The following is a 19,807-nucleotide window of genomic DNA, read 5'->3' as shown; positions in this document are numbered from 1 at the left end:
TTGCTGAAGCACGCCACACACCTGCAAATGTCAGCTGTCTTTCTGTTTTGGTTTTTCCGTTTCCCATAGAGGCTATTTTCTATTCTGCTGCCGAGCGGGGTGCTCATTCATCCCAGCGGTTTCTTTCTCAGACCGGTTGCTTGCTGGCTTTACAAGCGTTAAGGATGTTGGTACTTAAAAATCATATGGGACAAGAGAAAACTTAGCTATCATGGTGCATTTCAGGCATGGGGTTAATAGACAACGGTAAGCACACAAGCACAAAGGAGGGGCAGGGACTGGGGCACTCACAACTCCCACACCGCGCCTCTGTAGTAAGACTGGCTTTGGCAGAAAAACCTGGGAGGCCTCCCACCCCAGGCTAACATAGGTCCCCATTCCCTCTTGATGCGGGCAGCTCCCTGACCCCAGTCACACCAGCAACGATTGAAGTACAAAACACTTTGTACGGGACATCAGGCTTTGTATGGGACATCAGGCCTTGGGTGCCATTCAACACCTTATAAAATAATTGACATTGCACGATGCAAAACTAGTAGTGCTGCACCGATTCAGAGGGCGGTGGAGTGTAGGGAGCATCATTTTCATCTTGGCCACCAGGCTCTGGAGACCAAAACGGTGGACTATGTTGCCTACCCAACTCAGAAAAAGAGACTACCTTTCCCGCTTTTTAAGAAGATGGTCAAAGCCAGGTGGTCTCTAAACTAATTATTTGGGGAACAATGTGCTGTAGCTGTGCCATGCCAAGAAATAGTTTGCCGTGTATGCTGCCAGATACAAAAATAGTCCTGCAGCATGTGATATCAGAAGGTGCATTGGTAGAGTTTAACAAATTACTTTTTAGTCCATTTTTAAAAGAAGATATAAACTAATAAACCAAGTACTGTCATTTGATAATGACACATGTAGGCCCATATTGACAAATAAGTTGCCAGGAGTAATTGACTTGCTCTTGACCAACTCCTGAAGAGACTTTTTAACTCACATAGAATTTACGAGTAAGTAACAAAGAATTCCTCAAGAAAAGATAAAAGTAAGGCTTAAAGTACAATTGCTGAAGTAGCATTATTTTTTAGAATCCAACAGTCTCTCCAGGAAAACTCAATGACTCCTGTTAAGTTTACCCCATAGTGTATGGGGCCATGAACGATCAATCTCATTCTACTGCGCAGCATCTTCGCACTCACCAGATCATGGAAAAAGAAACTGAGTATGAAGTCAGTCTGCTGAATATACAGAATCCAGGGCCTTCTAGAGAGGTTCATAATGCCAGAGCAACCCACATAAGCACCATCCATTTGGATTTGATTGGGACTAATTTAAAGCAATAAATGCTTACCTTGCTGTAAAGTCAGCGTGTTGGTAGTGGGGTTGTGAATGGCTGACTGATTAGAAGTGTTTGCTGTTGTAGCAGTGACAAGTCTGACATAATGGAATTTACTGCCAGGAACCTGAATCTGCTGAACATTGGACGTGGTTTGCAGAGGTATGATGGTCTTAAACTGAGAAGTATTCATTCCGCCTACAGTGATGGTCTGCACTGTAGATTTCACTCCCTAAATTAAAAAAAAAAAAAAAAAATCACTGTTACAAATCATATCAGCATACTTTTATCCACACAAAAAGAAAAACATATAACCTACTTTCATCCTCAACATAATTTACACCCTTTTTATATCAAGTTTTAATCATATTTCTTTATGGGAAAAAAGTGCACATAGGGTTAGAGAGGATAAACGCTACTGCAATGCTCAATCAAAAAACGATAATCTCACTTGGATTGGATTTTTATACTTTCTGTAACACGTGCAAAAATTACTGTCCGGTCATACTGAATGTTAAGGCAGTTTTGTACCACCATCTGCTGAGGATGCTGTTAAGACGGATTTCTGAACTCTGTCCTGGAGGCGCAGAGTTTCAGAAGGCCAGCCTAGTTTCTTGGAACAGGGTAACCTCTGGACAAGCCAGACCAATCAAGGTAGCGATCGCGGCGGTCAAGACTAGGTCTCAAGAGGGGTGAGGGTGACTGAAAGCCCGCAATGAGCACACAAAGGACACTTAAAAATTACTCCAAGCAGGTGTTCTATTAAAAATATATACACATTTATTTCAAGGCCTTTGTAACATTGACCGTAGCGAGAAATCACAATAAAACTCAAGTAAACCAACATATCACCATCAAATACAATATATATACAATTACCAACGAGTCTAACAAGTTAGACGCACAAAATGTGTAGACCACCTAAATGGGGAGGAAAACAGGCAGTGCGAATAATAATTAGACCCAGTCCACCTTCAGAGGCACCTAACTAAAAGGAAGTCCAAGCCCTACGAAGAGTGGAGCCTTGTGCTCAAAAGTACCTGCACACGCTGGTGCCAACGGGCAAAAAGGGGAGTCTCTTCGATGGAATCAGGCAGTTTAGTTTGGTGAACAAATGAAGATGAACAGAGCTCTGCGACTCAAGCGCAGCCTCCACTGTGGGCAGAAGCAGAGCGCGAGTACAGAAAGTCGTGCTGTTAGACACAGCGGGGAAAAGCTATGGGCTCCTGCAGGAGGGCGACCAGTTCCTAGCGATGCTACTCACCGGTCCCCGATGCAAGCAGACCCAGGCTTCTCCGCTTCAGTTTCAGTGCTGGCAGGTTCAGATAGGAGCAGGGGACGCCTCGTCGTCGTGTAGATTCCGCAGCAGCAGAAGTTGAGTTGAGGGCGTCCCAAACGCAGTAAACCCGCACAGTTTGTTACCACACCAGGGCAACGGAGCGGCCGTGTGTATTTCAGCCCAATGTACACTACTCACTTCAGACCTGGGAATGCCAAGTGTACGAATCGTGTGAGTGACAAGGACTCGTAATACAACACAACCTGACGGCGGTTACAGAGCAAGGCTCCTGGGTAGGCTGGTCAGTCTGCTGGATGGCCCAGAGACACTTCCGAAGGCTTACGTGCAGGAGATGGTGAAGATGCCGAGAATAGTTGTTCCCACTATTCCAAGGGTCGAAGTACCAGTATAGGCCTTCTCGTTCGATCAGAGGTAGAAGGGTTTCACAAAGCGACAGCAGTGCAGAGGAGCAGTCCTTCAGCGGGTCACCAGCGATTCCTCGGTTCAGCCTCGTGGTTGCAGGATACTTGGCTCCTGTATTCCTTTGTTCGTGAGAACTCAGGGGATCGACATGGTAGTGGCGTTTCCAGCCCCCTCTTATCCACGGTTCCCTTCGCGCCAAAACGGAGGGGACCCAATGGGAGATCCGCTCATAAAACACTCACACCATCTGTGGACCTCATCACGGACCACGGGGGTCCCAGGCATTCACACCACCCTAGACTCTCTGACGCCCAGGATGTGTATTGGGACCAGACACCCAGCCCCCATCCTGGAGGCACACACAGGCCTGTAGAAGCCTGCGAAAGCATCTGTTTCGCAGGAAAGTACATGCCCAAATAAGGAAGGCCCCGGGTCGGCTCGACCTGGGGGAGGTGAACGGGGCAAGACGGTCAGCGGACAGGACAAAGAGCCTCGATTTTGGGAGCCAGGCCACCATTTCGGGCTAAGCGTGAGAAACGCGCTTAAAACGCCAAAAGGAGCTCAAAAACACAAGAAACGATCGCTGCCACCAATCCCGTCCGTGATTCACTTGCACCGTTCATTTACAATCCAAAGAGAGAATCTAGGGCCTGAAGAAGACTAGAGACCAAAGAGAGAAGTAACTTAGCTTACAGTGCCCTCTTGTGCCATGCTGCGCGAAAGCTGCAACAAGATAAAGAAACTACGGAAAACAGCGTTTCCCGGTACTGACTGTCCTAAGGGCATGTCAGTTTCCCCGTAAGAATGGAGCGAAAGCCCAGAGGAGTGCGGCAGAAGGCTGCACTTCTCTGGCAAAGTCTAGATCCTGGTGAAAACAACAGCAAAAAGTTTAGGGGTTGCCACATGGAAGGAAAATTACCCAGTATTAAGAAATCTTTCCTAACAGATGCTACTACCACCAACCTGAAAGGGAGGCCAACACACCAGACAAGAAAGGGAAGCCAAACCTCAGTGTAGGTAACGTGGTCAGAGCGACAAGACTTTACTCTCAGCTTAGGGGTAGTATGTGGATACAGGTTCAGTTAGTCCACACACATCTCTAGAAAATACACTAAACCGATATACTGAAAAGATTACTTCATTAAGGTAACATAACGATCAGGTCAAAATGGTACTGGAAAAAGTAGAATTCATACTTTTACAAGGCCATTTAGTTGAGTTGGCCTTCCGGATACGACCAAAGCTTTCCACTTCTCTCCATGGGTGAAAGAGGGAAGACGCTGCAATGGGCCATTAGACTGTTGCAAATGGAGGATTCGGCTTTGAGGGCAAAGGGGGAATACCGCATCCCACCCAATGAAGTCAGGATATCTCCCCGAAGGTTGTCTCACCCAGGTGATCCTCCCTCAAAGCCACCCCCAGGATCAGGTTCAGGTAATGGCTGCCCTCCCCTGGCCACATGGGAGGAAGTCGCTGCCGGGAAACCAGTGATCCATTTAATTTGTCACAGTATGTGCTCCACCTTTGCTTCCTCTGCCATTTTCTTGACAAGAGCTGTGGCCAGGTCTCCATTTATTAGGCTCTTTTGGGCTCTCCTTCTGTATTTATGGTGTCCAGCTTTCAGTCTCCTCTAGTCACTGGGTCTTACAATCAACCACACTTCTCTAGGAGTTAATATTCACCACTCTATTCCAGGACACACAATCTGCCCAGGAATCATCGCTCCTCTCTGGGTCTGGCAATCTGTTTTTCGACTCCAGGTCTTGCAGCCAGCCCAGAAAAATCAGAAACCTTCCTTTCTGCTGCAGCAACGTTCTTCCTCTTCAACCCCACAACTCACCTTCCAGGTAACAAAAAAAAACCCTCACACTCTTGTCATGGGAGCCTCCCTGATTATAGTGCTTGGACTGACTAGCTTCCCACTGACTGGCCAGAGCAGTCACAATCCCGCTCTGGGCAAGCTTCATGGCTGGGATGCTTTGTAGTCCTCAAGTATTTAGCCACTAACTTTCCCACAGTCTGTTGCCGACGGGGAAGGAGTTGCTGGTTTGTGCCTGTTATAGGTTGGGGACTTTCCTTTCTCTGAAATGTGTTTTGGTGTCCTGTGTCAACAGCTCAGTGTATGTATTAAGCATTACTCCTGTTCAGTGGGAGTTGTTTAGTGCAGTGCAGGTATCCTTTCACTTGCTTATAATGGAGGCTGCAAGTAATCCGGTCTCCCTTGTGCTGGCAATTGTAAGGGAGACAGGAGCTGTCTCTTCTCCAGTGTTGCTTGTACACACTACAAGCAACACTGGAGAAGAGACAACTCACTCATACGGTTGAAGGAAGTGGCCCCCTGTCTGTGTGTCCTTTAACCGTATGAGTGAGGACTAGGCTTTATGCAGCCCATTCGGAGAAAAAATGTGCAAGGGGCATGCATTCCCTAATTTGCCCCTTCTGGGGGTGGACATTCTCCCGTGGGTTATCCCTGCCTTTCCCATCATCTTCCTGATTCCAAATCTGTAAGTGGGGTTTGCTAGCCTGATGTGCGTTTTGCACTGTTGGGAAAGCGGGATTAAGGGAAATGTAGTCCCTTTCTTGTTGGTCTGTTAACATGGTGTGGGCCATCTGGCCCAGTGACGTATCTTCCAGCCTTCATGGCCTAATTGACCGGATTAGGTCCTCTGTATGGTGCATACCCTCCCGGGTCAAAAATTCTCTCCCTGGATTCAGTCTGGGTTGTTTTGTTTAATAGGGGAATTATGGGATACGTTGGTTTTTGCTAGGTTGGTTTATTTTTTATTTATAGAATTTTTAATTACCAAGTCTCATAAAATAAAGGGCTAGAGATGCAATACATAAACATAATTAAGAACAGTGCATCTATAGCAAAAACAGGAGTTCTGAACAATCAGGATAAAAATAGAGCAGAGGTAACTCACGGAGGGATAAAGGTAAATAGGGAGCCAAACTTGAACAAAAGATTAATGTTGAAAAAAAAATGAAAAAATAAAAACCAACACTCCCCTTTTACACATAAATCATGAAATGGACCCCATATTGCATTATCATCTAGAGATTTTTTCTGCATGGAAGACACCTTTTCCATACCATGCGTCAATTCTTCATGCACCGGCCTACCAAACTCCATTTTCTTAAGATGATTTTCTTGGACAATATTAAAGCTCTGTACAACCAGTATTTAGTCGCATAAGGCACATTCCGAATCAATGACAATTGACCCAAAACAAGGAGCATTTGCGACCTAGAAATATTACAATTTGTCACGATCACCATTATATTAATAGCATCGTCCCAATAATCTCCAACTTTGCTACATTCCCAAAACATACGCAAGTTTGCGCCCCTCGCAGCTTTACATGACAAGCATAAATCCGTTGGTAACAATTTTAGAGTCTTGCATCTTCGATGGCACCCAATACGAACAATGAACAATTCTCTGCTGGGTGTATCTCAGATCTACCTTAATTGGGAAGATGTTGCTACATATGGCTGACCAAACATTTAGAAGCTAGAAGTTCGTTCTCCCAAAATAAAAGCTTGAGTCAGCAATACCGTAGTTCGAAACAGACGATTTAACATTGAGGCAGACATGGTGTGCACCCTTAGATGACAGCTCAACTCAGGTTCATTATGCAACGTTCCAATAAGCGGGGAAAGAATTGGCACAAAAATGCTGGATAAGAGCTACCTCGGATGCATGTAGCTTATATATTTGAAGCACAAAAAAACAGTTCCTCCAATCAGGAGATCTTTAAGCTACCAAATGCCAGCTTTCTGCCAGGAGAGGCAATGAATTGAAGAATTTGCCCAGGTTGTACCAGAGAGTTGATTCATGTGACAGCAAAGCTTTACTGTTATTTTCTTTATGGACCCTTTTCCAGGTTTGTACAGTATGAAGAACTGTTGGTGGCACTAATATATTCATCCAATCTGTTCCCATCGTCAACAGGCAGTCCCTAGGAGTAGGAGATAAAATCTTTCTAAATAGAGACCAAAGTTGGATTAGAATCGGATCTTGCATTTAGCCATCCATGAAGACCGTGTAATGTTTACGCCGCGTGGTAATTCTTTAGTATTGGATAACTGAAACCACCATCCTTGACCAAAAGCCTTAAGACATTCATGGGGATACAGGTCTCTTCGTTGAACCCCACAAGAAAATCATTCAATATCTTCTGCACCTCCTTCGGAGCGGGAGCACATGAATGAGGTAGAGCCATTTAGGAAGCAGAGATATTTTGATGGCACCCATTTTACCCCATATTGTGAGATTCAATTTAGGCCACCGGTTGCATTCAGAGAGGTCTTTCAACTTGACCTTAATGTTGTAGATCAATAGTTGTAGAATACTGCTTGTTACTTGAATCCCCAGATATTTTAAACCATCTTTAGTCCATCGTACCCGTTGAACCACAAAAAGGTTTCTGAAACACATCCTTGTGATAGGAAATTTCAGTCTGAAACATTTACCTTGAAGTATTTGCCATATCATAAAGGTTTTTCCAACATATTGTTATAATAAATTCCTGGATTAGACATTAAAACAAGTAAATCATCAGCATACAATAAAACCGTAGAGGTACGAGAACTGAAATTAATACCTTTAATACCCTCATGAAAGCAAAGCAGTGCTGCGTGAGGTTCCATTTATAGATCAAAGAGAAGGGGTGAGAGCGGACAACCATGACGGGTAACGCTATGAATCTGAAATGTATCAGAACATAACAATAACAAGAACTTGAGCTTTAGATTCGGTATACAAGATCCAAAAAGGTTAAAAAATGTAGGTCTGAAACTAGAAATTACCAGATCACTCTCACAATGCCCTTTCAGCATCAATGGTTTTCTCTGCAAGTAGCTCAGCTTGGTCTTTACAAAGATGGATCATGTCTATTAATTCCGTCCTATTATCACAACTTTGCCTGCCCCTGACAAATCCAGTTTGGTTGTTATGCACTAGTCATGGTATCAGTGGCCCTAAACGGGAAGCAAATATTTGTGTCAATATCTTAATTTCAACGTTTAACAAGGAAATTGCCCTGCAATTAGCACAGTCATCATGATCTCCAACAGGTTTAGGAATCAACATAATTAACGCCAAACTCATACACTCTGGCATCATACCCCTTTCAACAATATTCACATAAACCTGCCTCAGCACCGGTACTAACAATTCTTGAAATGTACTATAAAATTCAATTGTAAAACCATCCAGTCCTGGGAATTTACCTTCTCTCGGGGAACCTATAGTTCCCAATATTTCCTCATTTGTGATGACAGTGTCAAGCTCCCTAGACACAGTGACATTCAACTTGTTTAGGTTGATGACCCCTCCAAAACATCTAGGCATGGGCTTCCATGCAGGTGTTATAACCCTTACACAAACCAAAATAAAACCATTCAAAAGCCTTAAAAAGTCCTTGTTTTTTCACCAATATTGTCCATCAGCCTGAGCAATAGATACATAAATTGAGTAAAAAAGCAGATATTAAGTCGATTAGCAAGCAAAGTACCCAATTTCTCACCATGTTCCCAATATGAGTGTCTGCTATAAAAAGCCAACCTGGCCCTCGAACTATGTGCATTATGTACCGTTAACAGACAGCGAATATTAGTGCATCCCGCTTCCTTAAGTTTTCTTTCCTCAACTCTTCCCCTTGCAACATTTTTATTTTCCATTTATACGAAGCAAAACTCATAATTTTGCCTCGAATAACCGCTTTTAAGGCATCCCAAAGAACAAATATCTTGTACAGAGTCTCTATTCTCATCCATATAGTGTTTGATCTCTTCCATAGTATGTTGCACAAAAGCCACATCATGAAGTGAGAAATTGTTCAGTGGTCATACTGGTTCCCTAAGCCTCTCTTTCAAATAACGAACAATCCATGACAAAACTAATATCAAAATGGTCAGAAAGCACAGTTTCCCCGACTTCAACACATCACTTTCGAGAGTGATGATCGTGAAAGAAAATCTATATGATACATGTCATTTATAACGCGCCTGTCAAGTGTTTCTAGGCACGACAAGGGAGGGAAGATCGAGGGAGGCCAAGACAAATGATCTTACAATGCCTTGTGTCATTCAGATCGTCCAAGTGTGAGAAGAAGTGCAAGGCTAATGCTCTGAGCCAGGGCAGAGCGGCTCTGGGTAGTGCAAGGAGACAAGGGACTGTAGGATTACAGTAACAGACCCTAAGTGCGTGGTAGGCCCTGAGCCAGTGCAAGGGTGACTGATCAGGAGAGAGCCTGGTACCCAGTGAGACGGAGATTAGCCAAGCAGCCAGTCAGTAGACAGACAGGTAAGTCAGCAGGGGAGAGATCGAGAAAGCAGGGGAGAAGAGAACCGTTTTGAGCTGCTTCCGGAACTTCAGGTGGTCAGATTCAAATTTGAGAGGTGCAGGGAGGCCATTCCAGAGAGGCATCTGCAAAGGAGAGCGATCTACCCCCTCCACCCCCACCCCCAAATCGCTGCCTGGGAAAGCGTCTGACCCTTAGGGAGTTGGAGGAAACTAAGCGAAGGGCCTGAGAATGAAAGTATTTTTGGGAGAGATCACTGGATGTAGTGCGGGCCCTGGCCCCTGAAAGCCTTGTGACAATGCAAAGGGTTTTGAACTATGCGTGAAGATGTACCATGAGGGGCTGAATAAAACGTGTGCCATCTAGCACTAGGATTTAAGCACCTCCAAGGAACTACCAAACACCATGTATTAATGAGTTTAGCACTGACCTGGCAGTATTCAAACTCTGAGGCATATTAAAGTCTCCACCTATTAAAAGTCTTCAAAGTTAAGATATTCTAACAACCTATCCAATGCCACAAAAAAGAAATGATGGTTCAGAGTGCAAATATTCACAAGAATTAATGGCTTATCCTCCAACATCACCTCTGCAACAATATATCTCCCCTCTTTATTATCAATTGTCCGCATGAGCCTAAAACGTAAATTTTTATGAAATAGGATAGTTGCACCACAAGTCAGTGTGAAAACAACTAGCGATTTCTCCATCATATGTTTTATTCAGTAAGTATTCTCGGTGCTTATCAATAAGATTAGTCTCCTGCAAGAGAAGATATCTGCTTTTTTTTTTCCTTTAAGCGTGTAATATTTTTCTCCTCTTACTTGGGCTATTCACCGCTTGACATTCCAGGACAAGAACTTTGGGTCGACATGTATTATTTATAGCATTTTTGTAACGCCCAACCCCAACTGTAACACAGCGTTTGTACAGAGAAAACAGTAAAGCCATCCAGTAACAACTCAGTAGAAGGTGAAGTTAATCATATTTGTTGGACAGCCAAGTTTTCGAAGGCTCTTGAAGATCGGGTAGGAGCGCTCATTTCGAATGTTTGGTGGTAAGGCGTTCCAGAGGCAAAGAGCAGGGACACAAACTTACACCTCCTGCTCTGGAACTTTTAAAACGTGGGGTGACCAGAGAGATGTCGTTAGATGATCCTAGTGAGAGACAGCTTCTTCTTATGCTCCCGCAAGGCCTTCGATGTGAGCGATTGGCTGTCGACAGTCGTCCGTATCATGGTCCTCCCCGAGGCAACAGAGGCAAGCGGCGTGCGTATCAGTCAGCGACATCTTGGACCCGCACACCCGATACCACTTCTTAAAGCCGGACCGCGGGGTGGAAGAAGCCGAAGACATCATACAATTAGCAATGAAAAAACAGGTTTGAAGAACCCAAAGAACAGGATTCAGTAGAATCGAAGCGCGCCGAGATCTCCGAAGCGAACACATTCGCGGAAAAAACGGAACTGAGGCTACGGGCGTCGTGCGTCCTACTTATAACATCTGGTGATGTCGGCTCAACGGAGGCCCTCGAGGACAGCGTATCGACGTCATCGACGCAGGATGCAGACGCCAAAAGATTTTCCGAAGCAGTACAGCTGTGGTGATTACTGTAATAGATATGGGATACGTCGGAGGACCCAATCCCCTCGAAAGGTGTTTCTGGTCAATGCCGTTATTCAAGTAGAGAGGGGCTCTTTATAGATGAATCAGTGAACATAGTCCGTGTTTTAAACTCAATACAGACTTTGATGGGTAGCCAATGGGCTTCTCGCCTAGTTGCTGACATGTGATTAGAACGACGTAGGTCCAGTGATGTCTGCAAGGCTTTATTTTGGAGACGCTGAAGTTTGACCAGGTTAGATACCGATGTGCCCATGAGGAGAGCATTACAGTAGAGTTTGCTGAGGATAAGGGCTCCTGCGAGCGTGATGCACTTACTTGGTCAAAGGAATGGTCTAATCCAGGAGAAAGGTTTTGGAGGTATAGGCAGTGGAGTACACTAGGACATTAATATGCTTAGTCATAGAAAGCTCTTAATCCAGAAAGCCCCCAGAGTTTTTACCTGCTTGAGGACCAGTATTGCAGTGCCAACGATAAGAAATGAGAAGAAAGCCGTGTTGAGATTTTTGAGGCGGTAGGGGGAGCCAACGATGAGTAACTCGGTTTTGTTGTCATTAAAAGAGATTGTGGGTCGCCATCCAGTTTTGAATGGTACTATGAACCCTATTAATGGCGACAGTGTCATCGAAGTGGTTGCCCATAATAGGGATGAGGATTGGGGTAGCATCAGTGAAGTTCATGCAGATGATGCCAAGTGAGTAGAGCATGTCAAATAGAGGCTTATTGTATGTTGTAGCGGGTGGGTGACGTGCAGGAGCCTTGTGGGACACCTTGGTGTACTAGGATAGGGACAGCTTCTGCGTTACCAATGAACACACTTGAGGTGTGTTCGCTGAGAAAAGATTTGACCGAGGTGACCGCTTCAGTGGAGAAATTGAAGTGCAAGTCCAGGTGCTGGCAAAGCATGTCATGGTCCACCAGGTCAAACACTGCTGAGAGGTCGAGGAGAGGAATGGCTAGATGTCCCGAATCACGGTTGCTGTCGAGTTGCATTTTAAGATCGAGCAGGGCTGTTTCGGTACTGTGTTTGGGGCGGAAGCCTGACTGTCTTGCTCCTCTGAGGTAGTGGGATTCTGGAATTGTTGGACTTGGGAATAGGCGATGCAGTCCAGAATTTTGAGCAAGAAGGGGACGGTGAATGTAGGATAGCATAGGGGCAATGTGCTGGTCTTGGAAGCAAGACCACACAGAGCAACAGAGGCTCGAATTCCGGATGCAGGCTTACAAAACCGAACTTAAGCGAGCCATAAAAAAAAAAACAATTAAAATAAAAATAAAGTGGTAAGTGGTCGGTAGTTAGTCGGCAGGGCCAAGTGATTGTTTTTTGGGGACCAGAGTGACCCAGGCGGATTTAGTGCCGGTAGGCACAACGTTGGCCTAAAAGGAGGCATAGACGAAATTCGTGATAACAGGAGTCAAGGTTGTAGGACAGAGCTTGACAATCTGCGCCGGGCACGTATCTCCCTTACAGTTGGAGGGTTTCAATACCTTGATGGTATTTAGGACATGTGCTTGGGTCACTTGTGAGGAGAACAGAGGAGGCGCAACAGAATTAGGGGATGTTGGGTAATCGTGGTAACTAGTGGTGGGGATTTAGTGGCCAATTTGTTTTTTTCACACTGATTTGATTGCAAAGTAGGTACATTTTATTAGCAAGGGCATCTTGGATGGTGGTGCACCAAGCTTGGGCCCGCCTAGTTAAAGTGTTTGTGGGGGCAGGTTTTTCTAGTTTTCTAAGAACAGTGAAGAGTTCTTTGGCATTTGAACTTGCATTGGAAATTCTGGCATCATAAGAATTAGCTTTGCGAAGGATTACCACTTTCTTGTATGACTTGACGGTGTTGGAGAGGTTTATGCAATTTACAGGGGTAGGATGCTTCCTGTAAAGATGTTCTAGTGCCTTCTTGCCTATGCAAAGTGCGACAAGCTCATCTGTGAACCAAATGTGGCAGGGCATAAGCGGTTTAGGTGTTTTAGATTTTAGGGGCGTTGCTGGTCCATGGTAAGGAGGCGGCTCTGCTGATAATGGTTTGCTAGGTCTTCAGAGCTATATTTAACTGGTAGTGTGGACAGGGGCGTGGGGGAGTAGGGCCTGGAGTGTGGGCTGGAGGATCTCATGCGCAAGTTTACAGGGGTTACGTCATAGAATGGAGTTGGGCTGCAGAAAGGAGAGGTCAAATTCTATGAAGAAATTATCCAACCAGGGTACCAGCTAATGGAAGAGAATCCAATCTAGTATACAACCTTTAGCATGTGCTTGGGGATGAGTAACTGAGTGAATTTCATATCATGTAGCTAATGGATAAGTGAGGTGGCTTTGGTGTCAGCGGGATCACTGAAGCCCAAGTTAAAGTCACCTAGAACAACTACTGTAGCTGGCTTGAAGAGAGGAGTGATAAGGAGGGTCAGACTCAGGAGGGCTGATGGAGTTGGTTTGCCGGTAGAGGAGGTGGTTGAACGTGGACTATGGGTTAATCGTGAGTTTTATGAGCAGAGTTTCAAAATCTGGCAAGGGAGGAGTGGGTGTAGTTTTAATAAGGGAGACTCCCTCTCCTGGGGTATCAGTACGGTCCACCCTAAAGATGGAGTAGGTAGACGGGATGGCCAACGATAGCGCTGGGCAGAGGTGCTATGGAGCCAGGATTCAGTGGTGGAAAGTAAACCCCAAGTGGTTGTCAGTGAAGAGGTTGTGAATATCAAGGGCATGTGCTAAGACAGCGTACATTAATCGGTGCGCATTTAAGAAAAATAACCTGATTAACTGGTGGAAGTGGGGCGGGGCTGGGAGGAGGCCAGACTAGCATGGATGGGGATCTCAGGCATGGCTGGGCTGTACGTGTAGAGAGCCTAATGACTCTGGTCCAACCCACAATGGGGCATGCAAAACCGGAATTGGAAGGTATTATTGTGATGGTTCTGGCACATAATTTGAGTAGTCTAATACCAAGGCAGGGGCGGGTGTAACGCTCACCTGGTTCCCACGGAGGCGCGGCGTCGAAGGCGCAGAACTCTGAAGATGGACAGGAAGGGCCCCTCTATTCTGGCTTCCCTGGCTCGTTGGATACCCTCCTGTGCGTGAAAAGGGAGTATTACCAACTGTGGAACAATGCTCAAGCCTCCCACTCCCTTCCAACCCTCCATGATACCTCCTCCACGATTCCCCGTGAAGCCTCACCTTAGGGTTTGGAAGGATGAGCTCTCCATCCTGCTTCTGATGCAGGGGCGCGTTGAAACCCAGTTACTTCACTGGATTGAGGATTGATGGGAGTTCAGGTAAGCTTGACTGTTCAGGTAAGGCGCTGTAAAAGTTCTGTTCAAAAGTTCAAGCTTAATAATAATGTTTGTTGTCTAATTGCAGCAAGCGCTAATGCTTATGTCTTTTTCCCCTTAGGGGCCGGGGTTCGGAGTGCCGGAGATATGGCGCCGACCCGAAGTGAAACAGTTCTGGATGAGCGCTCAGGTAATGTCTTTGCATTCGCTCATTCAATGTCTTTGTCTTTTTTCCCCATAGGGGCCGGGGTCCGGAGATGCCAGGAAGCGGCAGGACCCGAAATGCAGTGGGAATAATCCAACAGGTAAGAGGAAACTAAGCTTTCCTTATTCCTTTTCTCCCTCTCACCTTTGTTCTTGTCTTTTTTCCTCTAGGCGCCGGGGCGTAGCTGAATCCGGAAGATCGCTGCTGAAGATGGAAGAGCCTTGCAAAGGTGAGTAAAATGCAGCGATCGAAACGAAATGCCTTTAAAATGATGTCTTCCTTTTCAGGGCCGTTGGAGAAATGACTCCGGGATGCAGATTTAGCAGGTAAGGGCTTTTCTTCACCTATTCTCTTCCTTTCTCCCCTTGCAGGTGTTCCAGGGTGCTGGCAGGCGTGGCTGAAGTCAGGATGCAGGAGCTGACACGGTGAGCGTCCAGCTGCTAGGTGCAGAACAACGCGAAGCATGTGTGGCTGTTCGGGTGGGGTTTAAATAGCCTTGGAAGAAGTTCCTGGAATGTATCCTTCCACCAATCAGGTATGTATCCTTCCCCGACCACACCCGGGTGGTGAAGAAGTCCTACAGGTTAAGTAGTCCCATTCAGGCCTCAAGAGGGCCTGGATGAAGCAGCAAGGTCTGCATCAGGTAAGTGTGCACCCAAGCACTTAAACACATATCCTCTTCTATGAGCCTGGCGCCTAAGGCGCCAGGACTGGGGTCCGCTATGAGCCTGGCGCCTCGCCAGGACTGAGTCCAAAGGGCCCCGACTTGGGCCCGCTGAGACTTCCCTGGGGAAAATGATGTCTGCCTCTGGGGTTGCTGGGCCCGGCCTGGCTCCTTAGAGGTAGGCATCATGACAGTGGGAGAGGCTTGTAGCAGTATCATGAAGTAGGTGGAGCATTTTAAGCATAGTGGCAACCTGCCGAAGGGCTGGGGATGTGCGAAGATCTGGGTGGTGTGGTAGTAACACTAGTTATAAAACAACACAATAGCCATATTGTCATGCTATTTCTGCTCAGGAGAAGGATATGGGGGTGGAAGAAAAACAAACAATCCAAATTCTTTTCTACCAGAATTCCGTAAATGCACCCCATTATCTGAAAACATGTTCCTTTATCCCAAAGTCAATGGTATATGACCTGGGTTATGCTTTTACAACCGACCACTACTGTTGTGGACCTAGGTATACCATACCAGGTTGATGTGGAGTAGTCAAAATGGTCTCTTCACTAAGCCTACCCAAGCTGGCAATAGGATTCTCTAACCACAATGTAACCAGCACAGTCACTGAAGCCATGCAGCCGAGTCACCAATTACACACTTGGTAGCCAAGATGCTGCCAGGTATAAAATAGTTCAAAGAGTATTGCAAAGGTAGCGGGCGCCCCTCTCTCGAAAGAACAGACTTGATAACCTGTTCAGTGGTTATTAACCACTTGAGAGTTCGCAGCCACTGCTTTTACTCACTGTGCCTTTCACAGATGGGAAATATCCATTTGCATATCAGTCTTTGTCCTGCCCAGGGGCAGTCCAGCACCGAAATGTAATGGCAATTCCAACCTGAACGAGAGTACCACCAGCAACCCCATACACGTGTTTCACCCTTGTTGGGGATCATCAGTGAGGTGAAGCTGATGCCTCACTAAGCACAGTGAGAGGGAGACCACGTCTGGTTGCCCCCAGGAGACCTAGGGTTACCAATCCCAGGTTCCTTGAAAAATAGTTTTGCAAAGGTAGCGGGCGCCCCTCTCTCGAAAGAACAGACTTGATAACCTGTTCAGTGGTTATTAACCACTTGAGAGTTTGCCGCCACTGCTTTTACTCACTGTGCCTTTCACAGATGGGAAATATCCATTTGCATATCAGTCTTTGTCCTGCCCAGGGGCAGTCCAGCACCGAAATGCAATGGGTGAAACACGTGCATGGGGTTGCTGGTGGTACTCTCGTTCAGGTTGGAATTGCCACTGCATTTCGGTGCTGGACTGCCCCTGGGCAGGACAAAGACTGATATGCAAATAGATATTTCCCATCTGTGAAAGGCACAGTGAGTAAAAGCAGTGGCTACGAACTCTCAAGTGGTTAATAACCACTGAACAGGTTATCAAGTCTGATCTTTCGAGAGAGGGGCGCCCGCTACCTTTGCAAAACTAGTTCAAAGAGTATTTTGAAGTAGAAAAACCCTATACAGACTTTACCTACTGCCAACTTGCCCGAGGGACAATAGGTTAATGAAATCTCTGTGTCCCAGACAGCAAAATACTTGTCTTTAAAGTGAGGCTATAGGAATTACACACCTGTGGGTACGCTGAAATGTTGATCCCTAATGGACACAGGAGGAGTTGTGAGGATGCTGGAAAAGACCTCGAACACTGAAGTGACTCAAGGCCATCTGGAAGACTTGCTCAAGGGAGAGTCAGAGGTCTGCAAATAACAACTGGAGCTAGTCTTAGACATGAAGCCTATGCCATGATGAGACGGGAGGGCACGACCTGAGACGTGGAGAAAATGGTGCTGTAGCTAGGAGTGCACATAAGACTGGACACCAGAGTAGCCTAGCTGTTGAGAAGACAGAAGAGCGTGAGCCTGCGACTGTTGTGAGGCAGGTGGAGAATCACCAATTCCACTTTGGAGAGAGGACAATGAGACAGACAATGTAGAGAAGAAGCAATAATCTGAGTAAATCCAGGTGGAGAAATTCATTGGATGATCGCTTGATAAAGGAATCATAATACTTTGGCAACTTTAGTCAGAGCTCCTACATTCCCATGGGCAAGAGATTGAGGGGATAAATGTACCTGCCTGGGAATTGAAGCCACATTCCAACCCCATCTAATATAGCGAGCGATAAAGAAGACCATTGCTTGCTTGTTAATGAATATCAGGCTGCCAAGCATCACAGACTAGTGCAAGGAGTCTGAAAGGAGAAGTATTGCCTGCTGGGAATCTAAGAAAAAGTGCTTAAAAGTGCATAAACTTGAAATAAAGGAACAGTGAACAAACCCCAAAAAGTAATATCCAAGCGAACAGAATTTTCCAATAAAATACGTAATACTTGTCTGGCCTCACTGTCATCTTAATAACTGTCACAAGGTAATAAAAGTTTTGGGAAAAATCAAATTTCTTGAACACAGAGCAAAATCAGTCCCATTATCAATGTGAAGCAATTACAGAATGTGACTTCAGTTTCCTCATCTAGAACAGCCATGATTCTTTCTTTCAGGACACAATCACTGAAAGATTTGCAACTGAGAGACTGATGAGCTTTTTTCCACTCAAATGAGTGCCTCAACGACACACTTATTCAGACAGAGACGAGGTTGCAGACTAGGGGTGGGCGAACCGACAGATATATGCACAGCTGAAAAAATGGTGAATTCTGGCAATATTCAAGCGCAGATCAAAATTGACAGTCTTGGATGTTTTCCCGCAAAATGTTTGAGTCAAATGAATTACATTGGCAGGTGGTGCAGGGACAGCGAAACGGGTAAAAATCTACCCCCAGCGAAAGAAGTGCGGGCGAATTTTGACAGTTTAATAATTTTGCCCACCCCCAAGTCCTGACTCCACAGTTAATTAGCATGGAAGTAATCAATATTTTAAACTTATTTACTTCATTTTTAAAATTGAAATACAAACCCTCTTACTCGGCTAAAAACCAAATTCCATACAGAGCCACGATTGACTATGTATACATCAGAGAGCATTGAACACAACAAATGTGATTTTGAGCAGTCTGAGGGTAGGCATCCATAACTGGAGAGACAATTTCTCTGAATCTTATGCTGACAACTCTTAAACATCTTAGCATACGATGTCCAGAAGCAAAATACGATCAATCAATCTACTTGCCTGAATGACCGCTGCATTGTTTGCCATGGGCAGCTTTTTTGGAGCATCGAAAAGCAAGAAGCATGAAACACGTGTATGAGCGCGATAGAAATAAAATATCAATATCAATATCAAAAGAGGAGGCAAAAAGGACCATTTACCATTGCTACCAATTACCAGAGAAAAAAGGTATCCCCAGAGTCACTATAAACATAGGAATGATCTGGATTACACTCCTTCACCCGCCAAACTATTTTATTATTAATTAAAGTCACAGAAGACCTCCAATTACAGCAGTTAAACCCAAGTTTGACAAAGGACACCAACCCCACTGGGCTCTGTACGTAGGCACTTCACAGAAGAAAAGATTGGCAAATCGGACTATATTACTGTCACTAGTATTGCAGTTCAATAGCTAGAAGTCTCAAAGTAGGGCTATAAATTCCAAGTTGTATAGACTAGCCATAAAAAGTAGACACCCCAAATCTATACATGTCCAGTAGACACTATTACTTCCTCGCCAAGAGAAAAGGGACTACTCACCAACTGAAAGTGTAAATTTGGAGCACTGCTAAAAGGAAGTTTTTTTTTGTTTAAATGATATGCATGGTACATTGAAATCATCTGGAAGCCCTCTCCACTGCTCCCACTGCTGTCGGAGCATGACACAAGAATCAATCCTAGTCTTAGGTTCACTGCCCTTCTCAGAAAAGCCACCCCACTCTGTGCATCCATGCAAAGACACCAAAAGATTGGTGTAATTTGAGACACAGACCGCATGAAACGAAGCTGGAAAATCCTTCCATTCAAATGTCCAGAAACCTACACCATTGTAGAAGCTGCACTGGTAAACTCCAGGCAGGATTATTGTAATGCGCGTTATCCAGGCCTATTTGCTGAACTAATTAAAAGTTTGCAAAGAGTCTAAAAACACCACTGGCAGTCATCTTTGGACATCGAAAAAATAGTATCTGTGTTAGACTACCTCTGGCCCATCCACTGGCCTTTAGTCCAAGCCAGAATCATCCTCAGGTTCAGTGCACATTGCACAAATTCCTACATTAACTTGGCTCGCCCATCCCCTAGTGGCCTGCTGCAAAAAGGCAAACCTCACCTTGGCTCCAGAACCCTAATCCACAGGGAATCAGGACCATGTGCAAAACAAATTACAAGTGCTTCTCAGTAATGGCATCATGCCTCTGGAACAATTTCCTTTTAGAAACGGAGATTGCAGAAAGCCTCATGTACAAACTCAGAACCCACCTCTTTTGACAGAGTCTTCTAGTCTTTGCCTGATGTGCTGTAATCCGTTGCCAACTGCTGGAGCGCAACAAGATAATTCAGTTTTGCTGTGTGCATGGTACAAATACACACAAGCATTACTCATAAGCCCATAATGGTTCTATGCTAAGAAATTGTTTTCAATGTATGCATGAAAAGGATGGCATAGAAAATTCTTTTCTGAAACCTAAATGGTGACAATCATTCAGTCCTTTTATTAAAAACTGTGCTTCCAATAACACTAAATAAAAAAACATTTTAAAAACCACA

At 45.2% G+C, this 19,807-nt stretch overlaps 1 protein-coding gene across 2 annotated transcripts in view; it reads right to left on the bottom strand.

Annotated features, from left to right (window-relative positions):
- The window catches only part of LIN54 (lin-54 DREAM MuvB core complex component), an 825,244-nt gene that overhangs the window by 481,896 nt on the left and 323,541 nt on the right, over positions 1 to 19,807 (bottom strand). For both annotated transcript variants that reach the window (XM_069626123.1, XM_069626122.1), the window contains exon 6: positions 1,340 to 1,556. In XM_069626123.1, coding sequence (XP_069482224.1) covers positions 1,340 to 1,556 — 217 coding nt within the window. The remainder of the gene's footprint in view (positions 1 to 1,339; positions 1,557 to 19,807) is intronic.

Source organism: Ambystoma mexicanum, chromosome 6p, assembly GCF_040938575.1.
Source record: "Ambystoma mexicanum isolate Mex_15411 chromosome 6p, UKY_AmexF1_1, whole genome shotgun sequence".
In the NCBI taxonomy this organism is placed as follows: domain Eukaryota; kingdom Metazoa; phylum Chordata; class Amphibia; order Caudata; family Ambystomatidae; genus Ambystoma; species Ambystoma mexicanum.
Note: the sequence above shows the minus strand (reverse complement) of the source record. Positions and strands in the feature narration are given on the sequence as shown.